Below are 16,756 nucleotides of genomic sequence, written 5' to 3' on the forward strand. Positions count from 1 at the left end.
GTCTGACTCTATTCTGCTCCACCTGCAAACCTTCTTAGGCTGAGTCCTTTATTGCTGGAAAGTTATGATTTCACAATTGCACTGTGTTCATCAAAAGTGTTCTCTCATTTCAGGAGATCAGAAATGGTGTTACCAAAAGGGGCGAGACCCTCAGCTGGCTGAAATCCAGGCTGAAAGTTTTGACAGAAGTTTCTTCTGAGAACGAAGCCCAAAAGCAGGGAGATGAACTGGCAAAATTATCCAGCTCTTTCAAGGCTCTAGTGACGCTGCTGTCAGAGGTATAGCATTTACTCACACTCTAAACAGACAGTTCTGGGTGAGGCATCTGGAAGGTTCTTTTCTTCTGGTTGTAGTTTAGCAAGTAATTTTATAAAGAAACCATAGTTGAAACGGAATAGTTGTTATGCTTTTTTATATGAAGCTTGTTGGGAAAGATAAAGAGGATGTTTGATGTCTGGTCTGTGCCATTATTGGAAATGTTAGTTCAGTTTCATGACCTATATCTGAAATATAAAACTTATCAAATCCATACTTTTTACTCCTATGAAAAGCATTGTTATTTTATGGTCAACTTAAGATATGTCATGGAGACCAAGAATAAGGCTTAGGCTCAAAGAAATCCAGAGTTAGAGTTTAAATGTGATACCCTACCTCCTAGGTAACCTTCAATTTACTTAACATCTAGGTCTTGATTTTCTTATTTATAAAACAGGGTTAAAAATACTCACTCTAAAAAGCAATGTCATGAATTAATGCAGTAATGTATGTAAAGCACATAGTGTAGTTCCTAAAACAGAGTAAATGCTCAATAACTGGTCCCTAGTAATAATAAAATATTCAGCATTTAATCAACAGGTTAAATGTTGAATTAAATCAACAGGTTAAATCAATAGCCTGATTTGGAGAATCATTTCAGTCATGTAGTATACCTTTAATATATACAATGTTTATTTGTCAATCATACCTTACCAAAAAAATTATACAAACTTCAACAAGTAGCATATGATTTATGTGTTTTTTTTTTTAAATGCAGGTTGAAAAGATGGTAAGCAATTTTGGGGACTGTGTACAGTACTATATTTTGTCCCACCAAAATAATAAAAATTAGCTGCCTTTAAAGTTAGAAGTTAGTAGTTTCCCTAACATTTACCAAGGCCATTTGCTGTATCTTCCAAGTACTCTCATGATTTTGCCCCAGGACTTGTAGCAAGAATCTATCTCTAATGAATGTTCACAGACATTAATTTTTTACACACTCATCTACCTTAAACTTCTGTATAATTTATATTAATACCCCTTTCCGCTACTTGGTCACTTACTTAGTGAAAGCAGAAAGAGAAGAATGGAGAAAAACACATTTTGTTTACAGATGGATTTGTATGAAGAGATGGATTTGGCACATTCAGCCCCTTTCTTTGATAAGAATTCATTTAGTATTTAAATTAGTGTTGAACACAATGTGTTTCCAATTGTCCAGTGTAAGAAAAAAAAAGACTGTGGGTGGATGCACAAGATACAGTGAAGAGTCATTATTTCAACAGATATGCTCGATTTATACTGAAATTGGGAGTTTGTGGTTTTCATACGTTCTTATTGCTGCTTGTTTGGAGAACAGATTGCTCTCCTTGGAAAAACTTAGATCAGAAGAGAGTCAAAGAAAAAAGATAGGATAAGAAAAGAAGAACCTGGAAGGTTTCTGTGATAAACAAGTGATAACACGTAAAAATGATGATCTTAGTGAAGATAAAGGATAGGCTTCGAAAACAAAGGATGTTGGTAAAACGGAAATAGAGGAAGCAGAAATTAGACAGAAAAGAAAGTTCAAAATTTAGGAAAATGGAAGAGAATCCATTAGATGACTACAAAATTGTAAATTATATTTATTTTTATGTAGGAATATTGGAAGTACATTTATAACAAATACTCTTTTATTCTCTTTTTCAACTCTACAAATCTTTTCCTATTTGCTTTAAATAATATGGACTCACTTTCTTGTAAGGTACTTTTATAATTAGGTTTTAGTCATGCAATTATAATTAAACAGACCTAGAAGTCAATATATATATAATGTATGCTGTTTTGTTATCCTTCCTTGATTACCAGGTTGAATGGGTTTTTAATATGCCACAGAGCACCATATCAAATAAAGCCTGCAATCCCTGTAAATGATTATGAAATTTAATAATAATGGAATAAACCTAAGTAATATGAGAAAGAATAAAAATTAAAGATCTGTGTTTATATTTCAAGTTGTTGAGGTAGACTTTATGCACACTCCTAAAATATGTAAGATTACATGATCTTCAATGGGGGGTTTTGATCAAAGGGTACAAACATCAAGTTCTAAGATGAAAAATTTCTGGGGTCTAATATACTGGTGGTGACTGTAGTTAATATTACCTATTGTATACTTGAAACTTGCTAAGAGAGTGGACCTTAAGTGTTCTCACAAAAAAAAAAAAAGAGAGAGAGAGAAATATGTGAGATGATAGGCTAAATAGCCTGATTTGGAGAATCATTTCAGTCATGTAGTATACCTTTAATATATACAATGTTTATTTGTCAATCATACCTTACCAAAAAAATTATACAAACTTCAACAAGTAGCATATGATTTATGTGTTTTTTTTTTTCATCATGAAAATGCAGGTTGAAAAGATGGTAAGCAATTTTGGGGACTGTGTACAGTACAAAGAAATAGTCAAAAATTCTCTTGAAGAATTAATTTCTGGCTCTAAAGAAGTCCAGGAACAAGCTGAGAAGATCTTGGATACTGAAAATCTGTTTGAAGCACAGCAGTTACTTCTTCATCACCAGGTAAAAATGCCTCTTTCTTCCAACGAGATTATGTAAAGTTGATTTGCTACTGAAAGAACCAGAGAGATAAAGAATATAACCACTGGCTTGAAGGAGTGGGTAAGGAGGGCATGGGAAGGAACCAGTTGAGTGGTTAAAAGAATTTGGCGCTTCTAGGTTTTTCTTCTCTGTTAAATATTAAACATTTCAGGATATTCTGCAACATAAATTTCCAGACTGAGTGACTTGATGGCATCAAAAAGTTCAAGGAATACTGTGGAGAGAAAATTGATTTAGCTATGAAAAACTGCACAAAACTCACTAGACTCTCCTTTTCAAAACAGAGAGGAAAGGCATAGATGGACCAGTTGCTTCATATTTGAGATCACTGTTCTTTTGTCATTATGTTAAAATCTTTCTCTTCAACTTACAGTGTTGAACATACTTTAGTTTGAGAAATGATGACTTACTTGAAGTACTAGACCTTCCTGGAGTGTATACCCTTATAAAGGATTAGAGCTAGAAATAAAGAAATTCTGGTACATATATTAATAAGAAATTATTTTAATCAACTTAATTTCTGATAGTCTGGTAGTGTACATCAAAAAATGCATAAAAGGAAATATATACCTTGTTAAATGCAATATAAATGGAAATTTGATTCAAATAAAATATTTTAATGAAAAAATTGTAGCTAACCTGATACACAGTAGCAAAATGTAGCTAATTATATAATATGTTTGTGTGTATTATTATATATGCATATATTCGGTAATATATAAAAATGGAAGTTGCATTAAAAGTATGTGTAAAATCCCAGCCTTCAGGATTTCTAGATTTACTTAATAATTACAAAAAGGCTGAGTATAAAAAGTTAGTATTTGGTGTTACATTGTTCTCAATCATTGTGAAATGGTTTTTTGGGTTTCCATTTAATTTAGGTTCAATAAATTTAAGATTATAGATATTTATGTTAATATTTTAAAACTCTTCTCATATTTCTTGGGCCAGGTACTTTTTATATGGGTGCATTTACTTTGTGAAAATTTATAAGCTGCATATCTGAGATTTGTGTACTATTTTATTTGAAGATTGTACTTCAATAAAAAGTTTACTTTAAGACAATTTCCCCCCCACAAAATATCAGCAAATTAACCCTTCCGAATATACTGAGGAAATATATATTTATTCATTTATTTTTGGAGACAGCATCTCACTCTGCCACACAGACTGGAGTGTTGTGGCACAATCATAGTTCACTGCAGCCTTGAACTCCTGGATTCAAGTGACCCTCCCACCTGAGCCTCCCAAGTTACTGGTACCACAGGCATGCACCACCACACTTGGCTAATTTTTAAATTTTTTTGTAGAAACAAGGTCTCGCTATATTGCCCAGACTGTTCCAACCTTTTGGCCCCAAACAATCCTCCAGCTTTGACCTCCCAAAGTGCCAAGATTACAGGCGTGAGCCACTGTACTGCCCCTGGCCATAAATCTCTTAATATTTGCTTTTTAATTAAATAAATGGTGTTTTAAAATTGGAGTTGGGACTTCATGTTTTTAAGCAGAAAATAATTATTTAAGAAGAATCATGTCAAACGGATTGTTTTGCCAGACTCTTCCTGCAGTATTGCACAAAACGCTAAATGTTCTCCAAATCTGCACACAAAACACTAAAGCCAAATTATTTATGCTGTTTACCATTAAAAACATACAATATTTATAAACAATGTTCATCTTTGACTAATATAGCATCCGACTACCATTTCAACTGTTAATCTTAGCTGTAAAATACATTTCGGGCCCACCTTTCTGTACTTCTGTTAAGCGTGGGTGTTGATATCCCTACTTAGCTGTTGAGAGAGCACAATTTATATCCATCTGTTGAATAAATGCTTCTAGCAAAAGACAAAGCGGATCTCAGCAAAGAAGAGAGATGTGCAGCAGCAGATCGCGCAGGCGCAGCAGGGAGAAGGAGGGTTGCCTGACCGAGGCCGTGAGGAGCTGCGGAAGCTGGAGAGCACCCTGGACGGCCTGGAGCGAAGCCGGGAGAGGCAGGAGCGCCGCATCCAGGTAGGAGCCGGAAGTCAGGGGCCATTTAAACAGAGACTGGGCAGTGTTCACTTCCTGTTGTGCCTCATGACAGCAAGGCAAACCTTTGTTACTGCCTCTGATGTTTCAGCCCTGTGTTAAATTCTGTACATGAATCATCTTTTAATCATCACATCAGCCTTAGAGATGGATATTGGAATTAGCACATTTCGCAAGTGTGGATGCTTAAGAAGAAAGAGTTTGAGGACTTTGCTGCTGTATCACACAGCACTGATCAATAATAAAGCCAGGATTTCATCCACACTTGTCTGAATCCAGAAATTTGATCATACCATTTCACTTTTCCAGGAAGCCATGCAGCCACACGTTTATGCCACCTTTATGCTTTATTGGGATGCTGACACATTACCTTTAAAAATGTTTTTGAGTTTTTGCCAACTGCTCAATTCTCTCTCTTCATCTCCTCATCCCTCTCCCTACCTTCTCCTGTGCTTCCTTTCTTGTTTGAGATAGATTGAGAGACTTTTTTTTTTTTTTTGGTTACTTATCTACATTTTAAGTAATACCTTTACATTTCTAAGACTTTACAAATTATAAAAAACTCAGAAATCATCTGAGTCCATGTGTCTTCTCTTTTGGTAGACGAAAACATTGACATAGAGAAAAGAAATTCTTACAGAAGATGCTAGAATCATCTCTATTCATTGTGACTGTGTGAAAATTGAAATGAGAATTTGCTGAAAGTTGACAGTTTTGCAAACGAATGAACATGTGATAGTATTTTGTGACATTTGTAACCCTATTGTTGTTTATTTTTTCAAATTTAGGTCACATTAAGAAAATGGGAGCGATTTGAAACAAACAAAGAAACAGTAGTAAGATACCTTTTTCAAACAGGTTCCAGTCATGAACGCTTCTTAAGTTTTAGCAGTTTGGAAAGTTTATCTTCAGAATTGGAACAAACAAAGGTATATTATGGCTCCTTGGTACTCAATATTCAGAAAAAACAAAGCAACACAAAACAAAATTATTTCTCCTCCATTATTACTATAATCATTACTGTTAATTTAATCAATACTTACTATTTATTGATGACCCATTCTTTCAACATATTGGAGAATGAAAACATAAGTAGGATTAAACATCAAGAAGAAAAACAAAGATTTTATCAAATTGGAAAATGGTTAGTTCCCTAATAGGTGTGTATAGAGTTTTTAAAATCTGGAGGCAGGCCAGACACGGTGGCTCACTCCTGTAATCCCAGCACTTTGAGAGGCTGAGGAGGGCAGATCATGAGGTCAAGAGATTGAGACCACCCTGGCCAACATGGTGAAACCCCATCTCTACTAAAAATACAAAAATTAGTTAAGCATGGTGACACACACCTGTAGTCCCAGCTACTCGGGAGGCTGAAGCAGGAGAATCACTTGAACCCGGGAGGCAGAGGTTGCAGTGAGCCGAGATGGCGCCACTGCACTCCAGCCTGGCAACAGAGAGTCCATCTCAAAAAAAAAAAAAAAAAATCTGGAGGCAATATTTTTTAACTGAACCTTAAAGAGCAGGTAAAACTTAGTAGAATCTGGAACAAAATATAGACATTCTTTGGAAGTTGGAATGGCATAGGGCATACAAGTGTTCTGAATAGGAATTCTGTGTTGTAGAATAGAACAATGGGAAATGAATTTGTAAAGGAAATTTGGCCCATATTTCAGAGTCTTGAAGACCTAAAGCATTACTCTCTAGGCAGCATGGAGCCAGACTTGTTGAAGGCTTAAAAAGCCACATGATCAGAGCTGGGTTTTGGATCAATTTTTAGGCATGTGTAGAAAAGTGACTGAAAGTGTGAAAGACTGTTTTTCACGCTTTTTTTTTTTTTTGCGTATGGGCATATGGGAGTTAATATGGGCATAAATAAGGGTGGTGGGGTGGCAGGTGATACACAGAAACAGATACAAAAGATGTAGAGTTCACAGGAAGATAGGGAAACTAACCAGACAGAGTGAGTAACAAAAATGTTGATACCTCAGGTTTTGAGTCTGACGGAGATAATGGAAGTGAGATGGGAAATGTGAAGGAGCAGCTGTTCATGGGAAAAGATGACCAACTTCATTTTGGAGATAGCGATTTTAAGACTCCAATGGGGCATCAAACAGTAGTATTTAGTAGGTGTACTTGGTGAGCCCAGCCCGGCAAGCTCAAGCACCTTGGACGCTCTTAAGCAGACCAATCACTTTGTACCAAGCATTTAGAGTTGTACAGGCACAGCCCCTTGAAGTTGCTATGGTGCCTCTTTGGGGTTTATAGAAAGACTGAATTAGTAGAGAAACGAGTTAACCAGTGTCTTAGAAAGAAGAGCCTTGCGCTCACCCTTCCCTAGGCTTTAACAAGAAAACCTTTGTGTTTCTGTTTTCTTACCTGCAAAAGGCTTCACTCTCTGCCATACTGCTAATTTTTTGTTTCTCCTAAAAACTTACTGAGGAGTTTGAAGTTTTCTAAGACCACAGACTCTTTCAAGTCTATACAATATTCATCAGCCATTTAAGTAGAACATTATTTTAATTTTTAATTTAATTATTTGGCTGGGTACGATGGCTCATGCTTGTAATCCTGGCACTTTGGGAGGCTGAGATGGGAGGATTACTTGAGGCCAGGAGTTGAGACCAGCTTGGTCAATACAGCAATACCCCATCTCTGTTTTTAAAATAAATAAATTATTTCATATACTGAAAACATATCAGGTGCCTTTTATAAATACAAATATATTGATTGGGTTAATTTCCTAAATGTTTCTGCCCACGTTCCATCCAGAGTTTCTGACCCCCTGATTCCATTTGCACTAATCGCTTTGGATCAGTTCAAGTACCTGTAGATTGAAACAAATGTCATCTTTTGAGTCTTGTTATTCAAATTCTCCTTTGTCCATGACCTACCATACTTTGGGATTGATGTAATAATATGAGGTAACATTTATCAAACACATACAAGATGCCGATTTAATCATTTGATGTTTATCATCGCCTTTAATCCTCAAAACAGTCCTAAGAAATAGATATCATTATCAATCATGTTATATGAAGAAGGACACATAAGGCACGAAGTTGGTGATGAACTCACTCAAGATCTGTGGATCACTAAATGGTGAGGTTGGGATTTCAATTCAAAAAGTCTTCATCCAGAGCCCACACCTTTAGGTACTACGTTATTTTTTCATTCAAAAAACAGAGCCATTTTACTAATTGCGTATGCTCACTGCCAGTCTAGAATCATTGTTCTCCTCTAGTTCTTTGCTCACTTTGCTTGTTATTGCAAACCTTTATTCAAGTTGATAGCCCTTGAGTAGTTGTGCTAAGGAATGGTTGTGCTAAGGGACTTGAGTGTCCTCTGTGTGCTGGTGTGTGTGATAGAGGGTTCATAGCAATATCATGTTTAATCTTGAAAATAAGGTATGGCTTTACTGATGAAGAAAGGAAAATTCAGAGAGATGTGGCCAAAGGTCACTCAGCTACTGAAGGTCAGAGCCTAGGTTTCATTCCAGATCAATCTAATATGAGTCAATTTGTACCTGATGCATCCTGCTGCCACTCATATGTTTTCTAAGAAGTTAGAGATAAGGCCTTACAATGTTATTCTGGTTTTGTTTAATTTTGTTTTTTTGTCAACATCATTCTGCTCTTTTGATTTCTCTGCATTATGTTTTTTCCATACATAGCTCATACAAAAAGCTCTAAAATTGAATGTATATAATATAAGCATTTTCAAACATTACTTTTTCCATGTTTTTCCTGGGTTCTGAGAAACACTAGCAGAAAAAAAAAAAAACCACTTTATTTTTCACTTCTGATTATATTCATGGGATTCTAAGAGATCATGTGATGATTTGTAATCTTCACAATTGAATCTACAGTGACTGTCATGTATAGTAACAGTGAGTGCTTTTAACCAAAGAATTTAATGTTGTGACATTAGCAACCACCATATTTTATTGTACTATAAAGCTCTTTGCTGTAAGGAAGCTGTACTCATTCATTTTTATTCTTTTAAATTGCAACGTAGTTCTGTGAAGTTACATTGATTTTTTCTTTTTCGTTTTTGAGACAGAGTCTCACTCTTTCACCTAGGCTGGAGTGCAGTGGCACAATCTCGGCCAACACTGATGTTTGTTGGCTGAGCTCATGATATTTCTATGAGAACATTAAGTCTTTTAAACATGAAGATATAATAGTATTATTTAGTAACTCTATATTATATGGTATTATGTAATAATTCTAGGAGATGCTCTTACTGAAAAGCTGACTTCGGAAAAATACTTTTATTTCTACATTATTCATTTAGGAGAAGGGAGTTGATCAAAATTTAAACCTCCTGTGAGATTCTCTTACATGAGAAGACGTGAGATACCAAGTACATTTTCTTCACTTAGGTTATTACTGGGTTTACCTTTTCTAATTCAGTATTCAATACATTTACTTGACAAAATTCAAGTAACATCTAATATTTATCAGCCACATACATACTAAATCAACTTTCCAATTAAAATAGTTCAGTATTATTGAAAATAAGTATATGGGCTTAATAAATCATTTTGTCCTCAAGTTTGTATGAGAGACATAAAAAACAATAATCAGTATCTGCCAAAACCAATGATCAGTATCTCCCAGAGTGTTAGGCACTTTAAAAGTGAGATTGCTAGTAGAATGCTAACAGTAACCTTCTAAGAAAAGCATTATCATCTGCATTTTACATGAAAGAGCCTGAAAATAATTCACCAAAGTCAAACAACTAGTGATCCTGGATTCTAGCCCAGGCTTGACTGATTTACAACTTAAATTTTCTTTCCATCATGTGATACACATGTATGTAAAGATTTAACAGCACTAAGATTAGATTATAGCTCTTTTCAGAGAAATAGTTAACAAAATGGCTTGGCTACTTTCTCTTTCTCTCTCTCTCTCTCTTTTTTTTTTTTTGAGACAAAGTCTTGCTCTGTTGCTTGGGCTGGAATATAGTGATGCCGTTATGCCTGCTCACTGCAGCCTCTATCTCCTCTCACCTCAGCCTCCTGAGTAGCCAGGACTACAGGCGTGCACCATCATGTCTCGTCACTTTTTTTTTCCCCTGGAGATGGAGGTCTTGCCATTTTGTCAAGGCTAGTCTCAAACTCGTGGCCTCAGCCTCCCAAAATGCTGGAGTGAAAGGCGTGAGCCATCATGCCTGGCCAAAGACCATTGATAGTCTGTTTTGACTAAGATATTATATTTAATAAATAAACATTTCTGTTCATTCGCCTAGAAATCTGTTATCTCTATGATCAATCACTATTGATTTTGTGAACCGGCCTGTAATAAGTAAACATATTTGTGAATAAATTAATTATTATAATGGATCTAAGAATTCTAAACAATGAGACAAAACCAGAAAACAAAGGAGAAACAATTTTTGTGAGTATTATTGGATAACTATGAAGGTAAACAGCTGGTTGTGTATATAAAATTAAAAAGTTAGCCAGGCATAGTGGCACCCACCTGTGATCCCAGCATTTTGGGAGGTCAAGACTGGAGGATCACTTGAGCCCAGGAGTTCAAGATCAGCCTGGGCAACATAGTGAGATGTCATCTCTACAAAAATCAGAAAATTAGTCAGGTGCAGTAGTGCCTGCCTGTGGTCCCAGCTACTCGGGAGGCTGAGGTAGGAAAATCATATGAGCCCAGGAATTGGAAGCTGCAGTGAGCCATGATTGCACCACTGCATTCCAGCGTGGGCAAAAGAGCAAGACCCTATTTCAAAAAAATGAAATAAAATAAAATAAAAAAGTGTTAGCAAAGTGTCTCTTTTGGCCATATGGAAATAAGTCAGCTGTATTGTTGAGAACAGTAAAAGATCCATACATGTATGAATCCATCTCTTCATCCACCCATGTGTTCTGTATGCAATATGTGCACTTTATTTGAGGGCAGAGATAAATAATATAAAGTGCCTACCTAATGATCATAATATCTTTTCTAGGAGTTTTCTAAACGGACAGAAAATATTGCAGTCCAGGCTGAGAACCTTGTAAAGGAAGCTTCAGAGATACCACTTGGGCCCCAAAATAAGCAGCTGCTTCAACAGCAGGCCAAGTCAATCAAAGAACAAGTCAAAAAATTAGAAGACACGCTTGAAGAAGAGTATGTGATTGACAAGTCCTAAACTTTCTTCTCTGAGATAAAGTTTCATACAATCTTTCCTGTACCTTGTATTCAAAACATTCTTTTCAAATCTCAAAGTGTCTGTGTATTTCAGCATGTTTTGAGGAAACAACTCACAGTTCAAAAGAAAGTATCACTAATGCAGAAACCAATATCTCTAACAGAGCCCCAAAAACATAAAGGATGTGGGTTTTGCATCTTAAACTGATCATGTTCATGAGAAAGCCATATCTATTCTATTCTGTGGCCTTTGTACATTGTAGAGGGAATCTTGAAAAAGAACTAATATTTAAAATAGTTTTTTTACTATATTATTCTGCTGTCACCAGTTAGAGTGAAAAGGAGATATTTTGTTAGTGTAGATTCCAGGCCTAAATACGCATCACATAGACCATATGTCTCCAACCTGAGGAAGCTCCTGCAGCTTGTTTACAGTGCCTCGGTATTCAAGTTATCCTGACTTATATGCTCTTCCCAGAAATTAACTTTAAAAATCTATTGTATTTTTAAACTTTTACTCTTTGTTTATCTGCAAAGAAATAACTGCTTAGCTTATTGATATCCTGTTATATACACAATATATACAAAAAAAGTTTGGAGGGGAAAATATATGAAGATACAGCCAATATTATTCAAAACAATATGGCTAAACATTTCTATTTTTAATGTAATTTAGTGACAAATCAACAATACACAATAGCATATTATTATTAAGAGACAGGCCATCATTTCTAAGGTGGATTTTAAAATGTAAAATGTGTTTTTAATACTATTAACAGCTTAAAATTAACATTTTACATTTGCCTAAACTTTAAAATTTGATACATATTTTATTTAAAACAAATTATGACTTGAAATTTTGAGGACTTTATATTACATTAAATATTCTCTGTCAAGTTATGGAAATAGTAAAACTTAGAGTTGATTTGAAAGGAAGCTACTTCTATTAAGAATAGCCATTTTAACCTTTATTTAATTTAAAAAGTTGCAATATAGCACAGCTTCCATTACCTGTACTGCTGACAGCATTAGGCACATCCAGGGTATAAATTTGAGACTGCAATATTATTTAATTTGACAATCAGTAATGCCATTGTATTTTTCTTGATGTCTTCAAGTGCCTTTTGGTAAACAGGGACATTCTTTCACTTTTTCTTTTTAACCCAAGGACTTGCCAGTTCAATTATATACTGTTAGTTTCTTAGTCTTTTTCTAAACTGAAAGCCATAGTCACCTGGTTATACATGCATAGCTAATACAAATTAAAATCTATAGTTGAAATTTTGTTCACTAGATTTGGTATAAATAAAACCTAAGTTGTGTAAAAGTCGTTAGGGTGCTCATATACAAGAATTTATAAATGTCTTTTAGAATCAAGACCATAAGACATTTATGAAAATGGCTGAAATCACAAAGATTATACATCCCAGGATTAGCTCTGATAATAGAAACAGTTCTTGCCCTGCAACATGGAATTGAGATCACGAACTCTGTCTCAGTTGATAAGATGCAGTTTATAAAGGTCTTTCCATAGAAAGCATCACTGCAGTGTCTCTCCTTTAAGTGTAAGGAGAACATGTCTTTGGAAATAGGACTATTGAAAAGCTGTATACACTGAAATCTCCTCTGGCGTAGTTTATAAAAATAAGTCCTGGCAACAACTGGTCACATGCAGAGTTTAATTAGATTATACCTGGATTCAAACCCCTTTGAACCCAGCAATATTTTGTTCAAAGTGCAGTTTCACTCAGAGTATAGATGTGCTGCCTCATTAAATGTTCATTCTCAGAGAAGATAGGAAAACCTGATCAACTACTAAGAACAAATGTGCAATTTTTTTTTAGCTCGAATAGTTTCAACTTTGAAATGGTCACAAATGTCTTCATTATCTTTTCACCTAGTGATTTCAAGGAAAATGTGTTGTTGTTCTCTATTAAAATACTGAGTTTTATTTACTTAATTTGGTTAATTTTAGTATTAAAACCATGGAAATGGTGAAAACCAAGTGGGATCATTTTGGCAGTAATTTTGAGACTCTGTCCGTCTGGATAACTGAGAAAGAAAAAGAGCTCAATGCCTTGGAAACTTCGTCATCTGCCATGGACATGCAAATCAGCCAAATTAAGGTGACCTGCTCACACGTTATATTTATAATCCATGTCTAGCTTTTAAGAACTACTTTCTTACATTTCATCAAATGCTGTTCGGTCCCAGGAAAAGACTTTCATTGCAATGTGAACTATCAAAATTCAATTCACACAGATTACCAAACTAAGAGGTCTGAATTGATACTGGGCAACACTTTATAGCTGGAATTATGTATTAACATTGTCTGACTTGTGCATTCAAAGTTAATATTGTGTGAAATATCATTAAAATATTTTTATGGTTACATTAATTCTTTTCCTTGATTTTGAATTAAGCTCAATAGAATGCTCTGCCGATTCATTATACAACATGAAATGTATTCATCCTGTACAACTCTAAAATCCCATTTCCAATGTCTAGCTCAAGTATTAGTGGTACTTACCTGCACCAATCACAAGGAGGAGTTTGAAAAGCATCTTTCTTAAGTGAAGCAATTCTACTTTATGGTTATGTATTCATGTATGACCTTGGAGCATGGACAGAGGTCCTCTGATTCCTTAGCTCTCCCAGCTCTAAAATGACCAGGTGGATAGATTATCATTGACCACTTCATTCAGACAATTCAAGAAGAAAAACGGGCTTAAAGAAATGAGCTTGGAGTGTTTATTTCTCTTTCTTTTGTACAATTTTATACCACACATTTTCAAAATTCAGCCACTTTTTCTACCTCAGCTTTTTTTTTTTTTTGAAATGGGAAAACCCTCCGCTATTTTATTCAATTAAATATAGTAAAATAAATACTAAGGTGAGGGAACATTTCACACTGTGACTCAGAACAAGTCATTACCATGTGGAGGGTGGGAGGGTGCGATGTTGCTCAGATGAGATTACCCACTGTGCAGATCATCCTTGCTTCTCACACATCTTTAGCAATCAAGCATACGTGGAGTGTCATATACGCAGTCTGCTATGTCTTCTTTGGTATACCAGGAAAAATAGATGTGAGGCCATGGAAGAATATCTATTAAATATTTTTAATTGTTAAAATCGCTTTTAAAAGTTGTTATTTAATCATTTTCACTAAATTCTAAGAAAAAAGAATAACACATTTAAATAGTTTTGTCTCAAAAATGTCCCCTTTTGAGAATTAACACACATTTTTCAACAAATTTATTCTTTCTATAACTCATTTACTATTATTTCCACCATTGCTCCAGAACTTCTGGAATATATCAACTATCTAATGTCATCTCTTTGTTATTCTCCAGAAAAAAAGATTACATATTTTTTAAAAATACGTATTCACTTGTCTATTTTTATTTTATCAGACTAGAAATATATTTCAATACATCCAATAAGGCACTTTTTAAACTATCTAAAATATATAAGTGAATATGAACACCAGGGAAAAGATATTTGCTAGAAATAAGCAAAGTTACAGTGGAATACACTGTCCTGTGGAAATTGGTCTATTAGGTTCATGTTTTATTTCCAAACAGAAGACTACATTATAGGAAATGTTTAAAATATAGTAACACTTGTAATAGTGTTTTCCCTTTAAAACGATCTTAGGATTTAAAGTAATGAAGCATTTGCCTTGTTGGAAGATAAATACACTAAGCCCATTTTTGTTCATTATTACATGCCATTTCAAATGACTGGTGTCTTATTCCTAACTTATAATTGATAAATGATAAGAACATATGCTGGGTTCATCTTCCATCTTCTTCTCTTGGATGGATTTATTTTTACCACAATCCAACAATATGATTGAGTGACTTGTATATATGAATTTGTTGATGGCAAGTGTTACTCTAATAACTAAGAGCTCTGTTCTTAACTAAGTTTGTTTCACCGATGTGTTACAAGTAACTAGAACAATTATTAGCGCTTTATAGACAACCTATTTTTTAAATTTATGATTAATTTTTCTAAAAAGTATAGTCTTAAAAAACAGCAAAACGAAGAAAGCCTGTATTAATGCTCAAATAACAAATATTGATGAGATACACCACTTCATTCATATGAAAAATAAAAATAAGTGATGCATATCCAACATTTAATCTTATGTAAATTATTTCTGATTGTCTCAGCTAGGCAGAAACTATTTCCGACTATGGTGTCTCATCTGGACAGAAGTCAAAACTTTATTTTTCTCTAGGGTAGTAGTATTTTCTATTTAAATTATCTGAAACTGAGACTTGGCTGAATTTTTTATGTATTTTGATTGAATAATTTGGCGCTTTTTCTCAGAGAAATAATTTTCATCTTCTTATATGCAAACAAGCTTCTATGTTTGTGAGAGACACTCCACAGACACACATAAACACATGTGCACATGCACAGATTTCCTTAATAGTTATCAGTATTTTTCAGGTGTTGGCTAAGATGTAAAATGTCCTTTCTTCCCCAGTTGAAATAAATTGAAATGACAGTATGTGGGCTTTTCCCTGTCAAGTACATAGCAATGAAGTCCCTCAATCAGCAGCCTCAGCATCACCTGGGGATTTGATAGAAATGAAAATTCTTGAGCCCCACCTTAGACGTAGTAAGTCTGAATCCCGGAGAATAGGGACCAGATGGTCCTAATGCATTCTAGCTTTGGAAACCACTGGCATCAAGAATAGATGACAAGTTTGAAAAAGGAAAATTGCTTTTAGGTAGGTGTGCAGTTATTAAACCTTTTAGTAACATATAAAATACTCAACTACATTTTAGAAAAATAAATGAATGTCAATATTTAGCATTCTAATGGGTTACTGAAACACAATGCTTCCCCAGCTCAGTTAATTAAAACACCTAATTTATAACATAAACAGATAATTCTCTGTACCTTCAGATATACTGTAAGTGTCCCAGGGACATCTCCTTGCTTACTTCACTGCAAGCAAGAGTAGCTATTTCTCCTTATTCTCTATCCAGCAAGCACATCCCCACCCCCCATCACTGTATTTTGCAGACATTTTCGGCATGTCTCATCTCCCCAAGCACATGGTGTTTGCTCATAGCTGCGCTCTAACCATCCAAGTCTTCAAATATCAGTTAAGGAAATATTCCCTCTTTGCAGAAAATTGTATCATTTCAGGAAGACAAGCTTGCTCAGCCTACATTGTCATTTTTCTTGTTTTAACTATTAGGTCACAATTCAGGAAATAGAAAGTAAGCTTAGCAGCATTGTAGGATTAGAAGAAGAAGCGCAGTCTTTTGCTCAATTTGTTACCACTGGAGAATCTGCTCGAATTAAAGCCAAGTTGACACAAATAAGAAGATACTGGGAAGAGCTTCGAGAGCATGCACAGTGTCTGGAAGGAACAATCCTGGGACATTTATCTCAGCAGCAAAAGTTTGAAGAGAACCTTAGAAAGGTAAGAATTGGTTCACCTATACTTAAGTTTACATATTTCACATTGCATTTGTGGTAAATGCAATAAATACTTTACAAATAGTGGAATAAGAAAAAGACATACTTTGTCAATCATCTACCAAGGTGTCAATGATGAGTAAATTTATGATTATTTGTATGGCACCTTTTTTAGTGGCATGTGAGAATGTTACACATTGTGTTCAGTTAGTCATTAAGACAGTTATTTTCCTTTCAAATAATGAGACACATTGATTTCAGATGTTTAAAGAAT

General features: G+C 34.8%; 1 protein-coding gene across 1 annotated transcript in view; it reads left to right on the forward strand.

Moving 5' to 3' along the window:
* Nucleotides 1-16,756, forward strand: part of SYNE1 (spectrin repeat containing, nuclear envelope 1) — a 543,966-nt gene that overhangs the window by 201,862 nt on the left and 325,348 nt on the right. The window contains 7 exon segments of the mRNA XM_011943785.1: nt 114-278; nt 2,650-2,817; nt 4,699-4,869; nt 5,676-5,816; nt 10,852-11,012; nt 13,009-13,159; nt 16,259-16,486. Coding sequence (XP_011799175.1) covers nt 114-278; nt 2,650-2,817; nt 4,699-4,869; nt 5,676-5,816; nt 10,852-11,012; nt 13,009-13,159; nt 16,259-16,486 — 1,185 coding nt within the window.

Source organism: Colobus angolensis, unplaced genomic scaffold, assembly GCF_000951035.1.
Source record: "Colobus angolensis palliatus isolate OR3802 unplaced genomic scaffold, Cang.pa_1.0 Scaffold221, whole genome shotgun sequence".
Lineage (NCBI taxonomy): Eukaryota > Metazoa > Chordata > Mammalia > Primates > Cercopithecidae > Colobus > Colobus angolensis.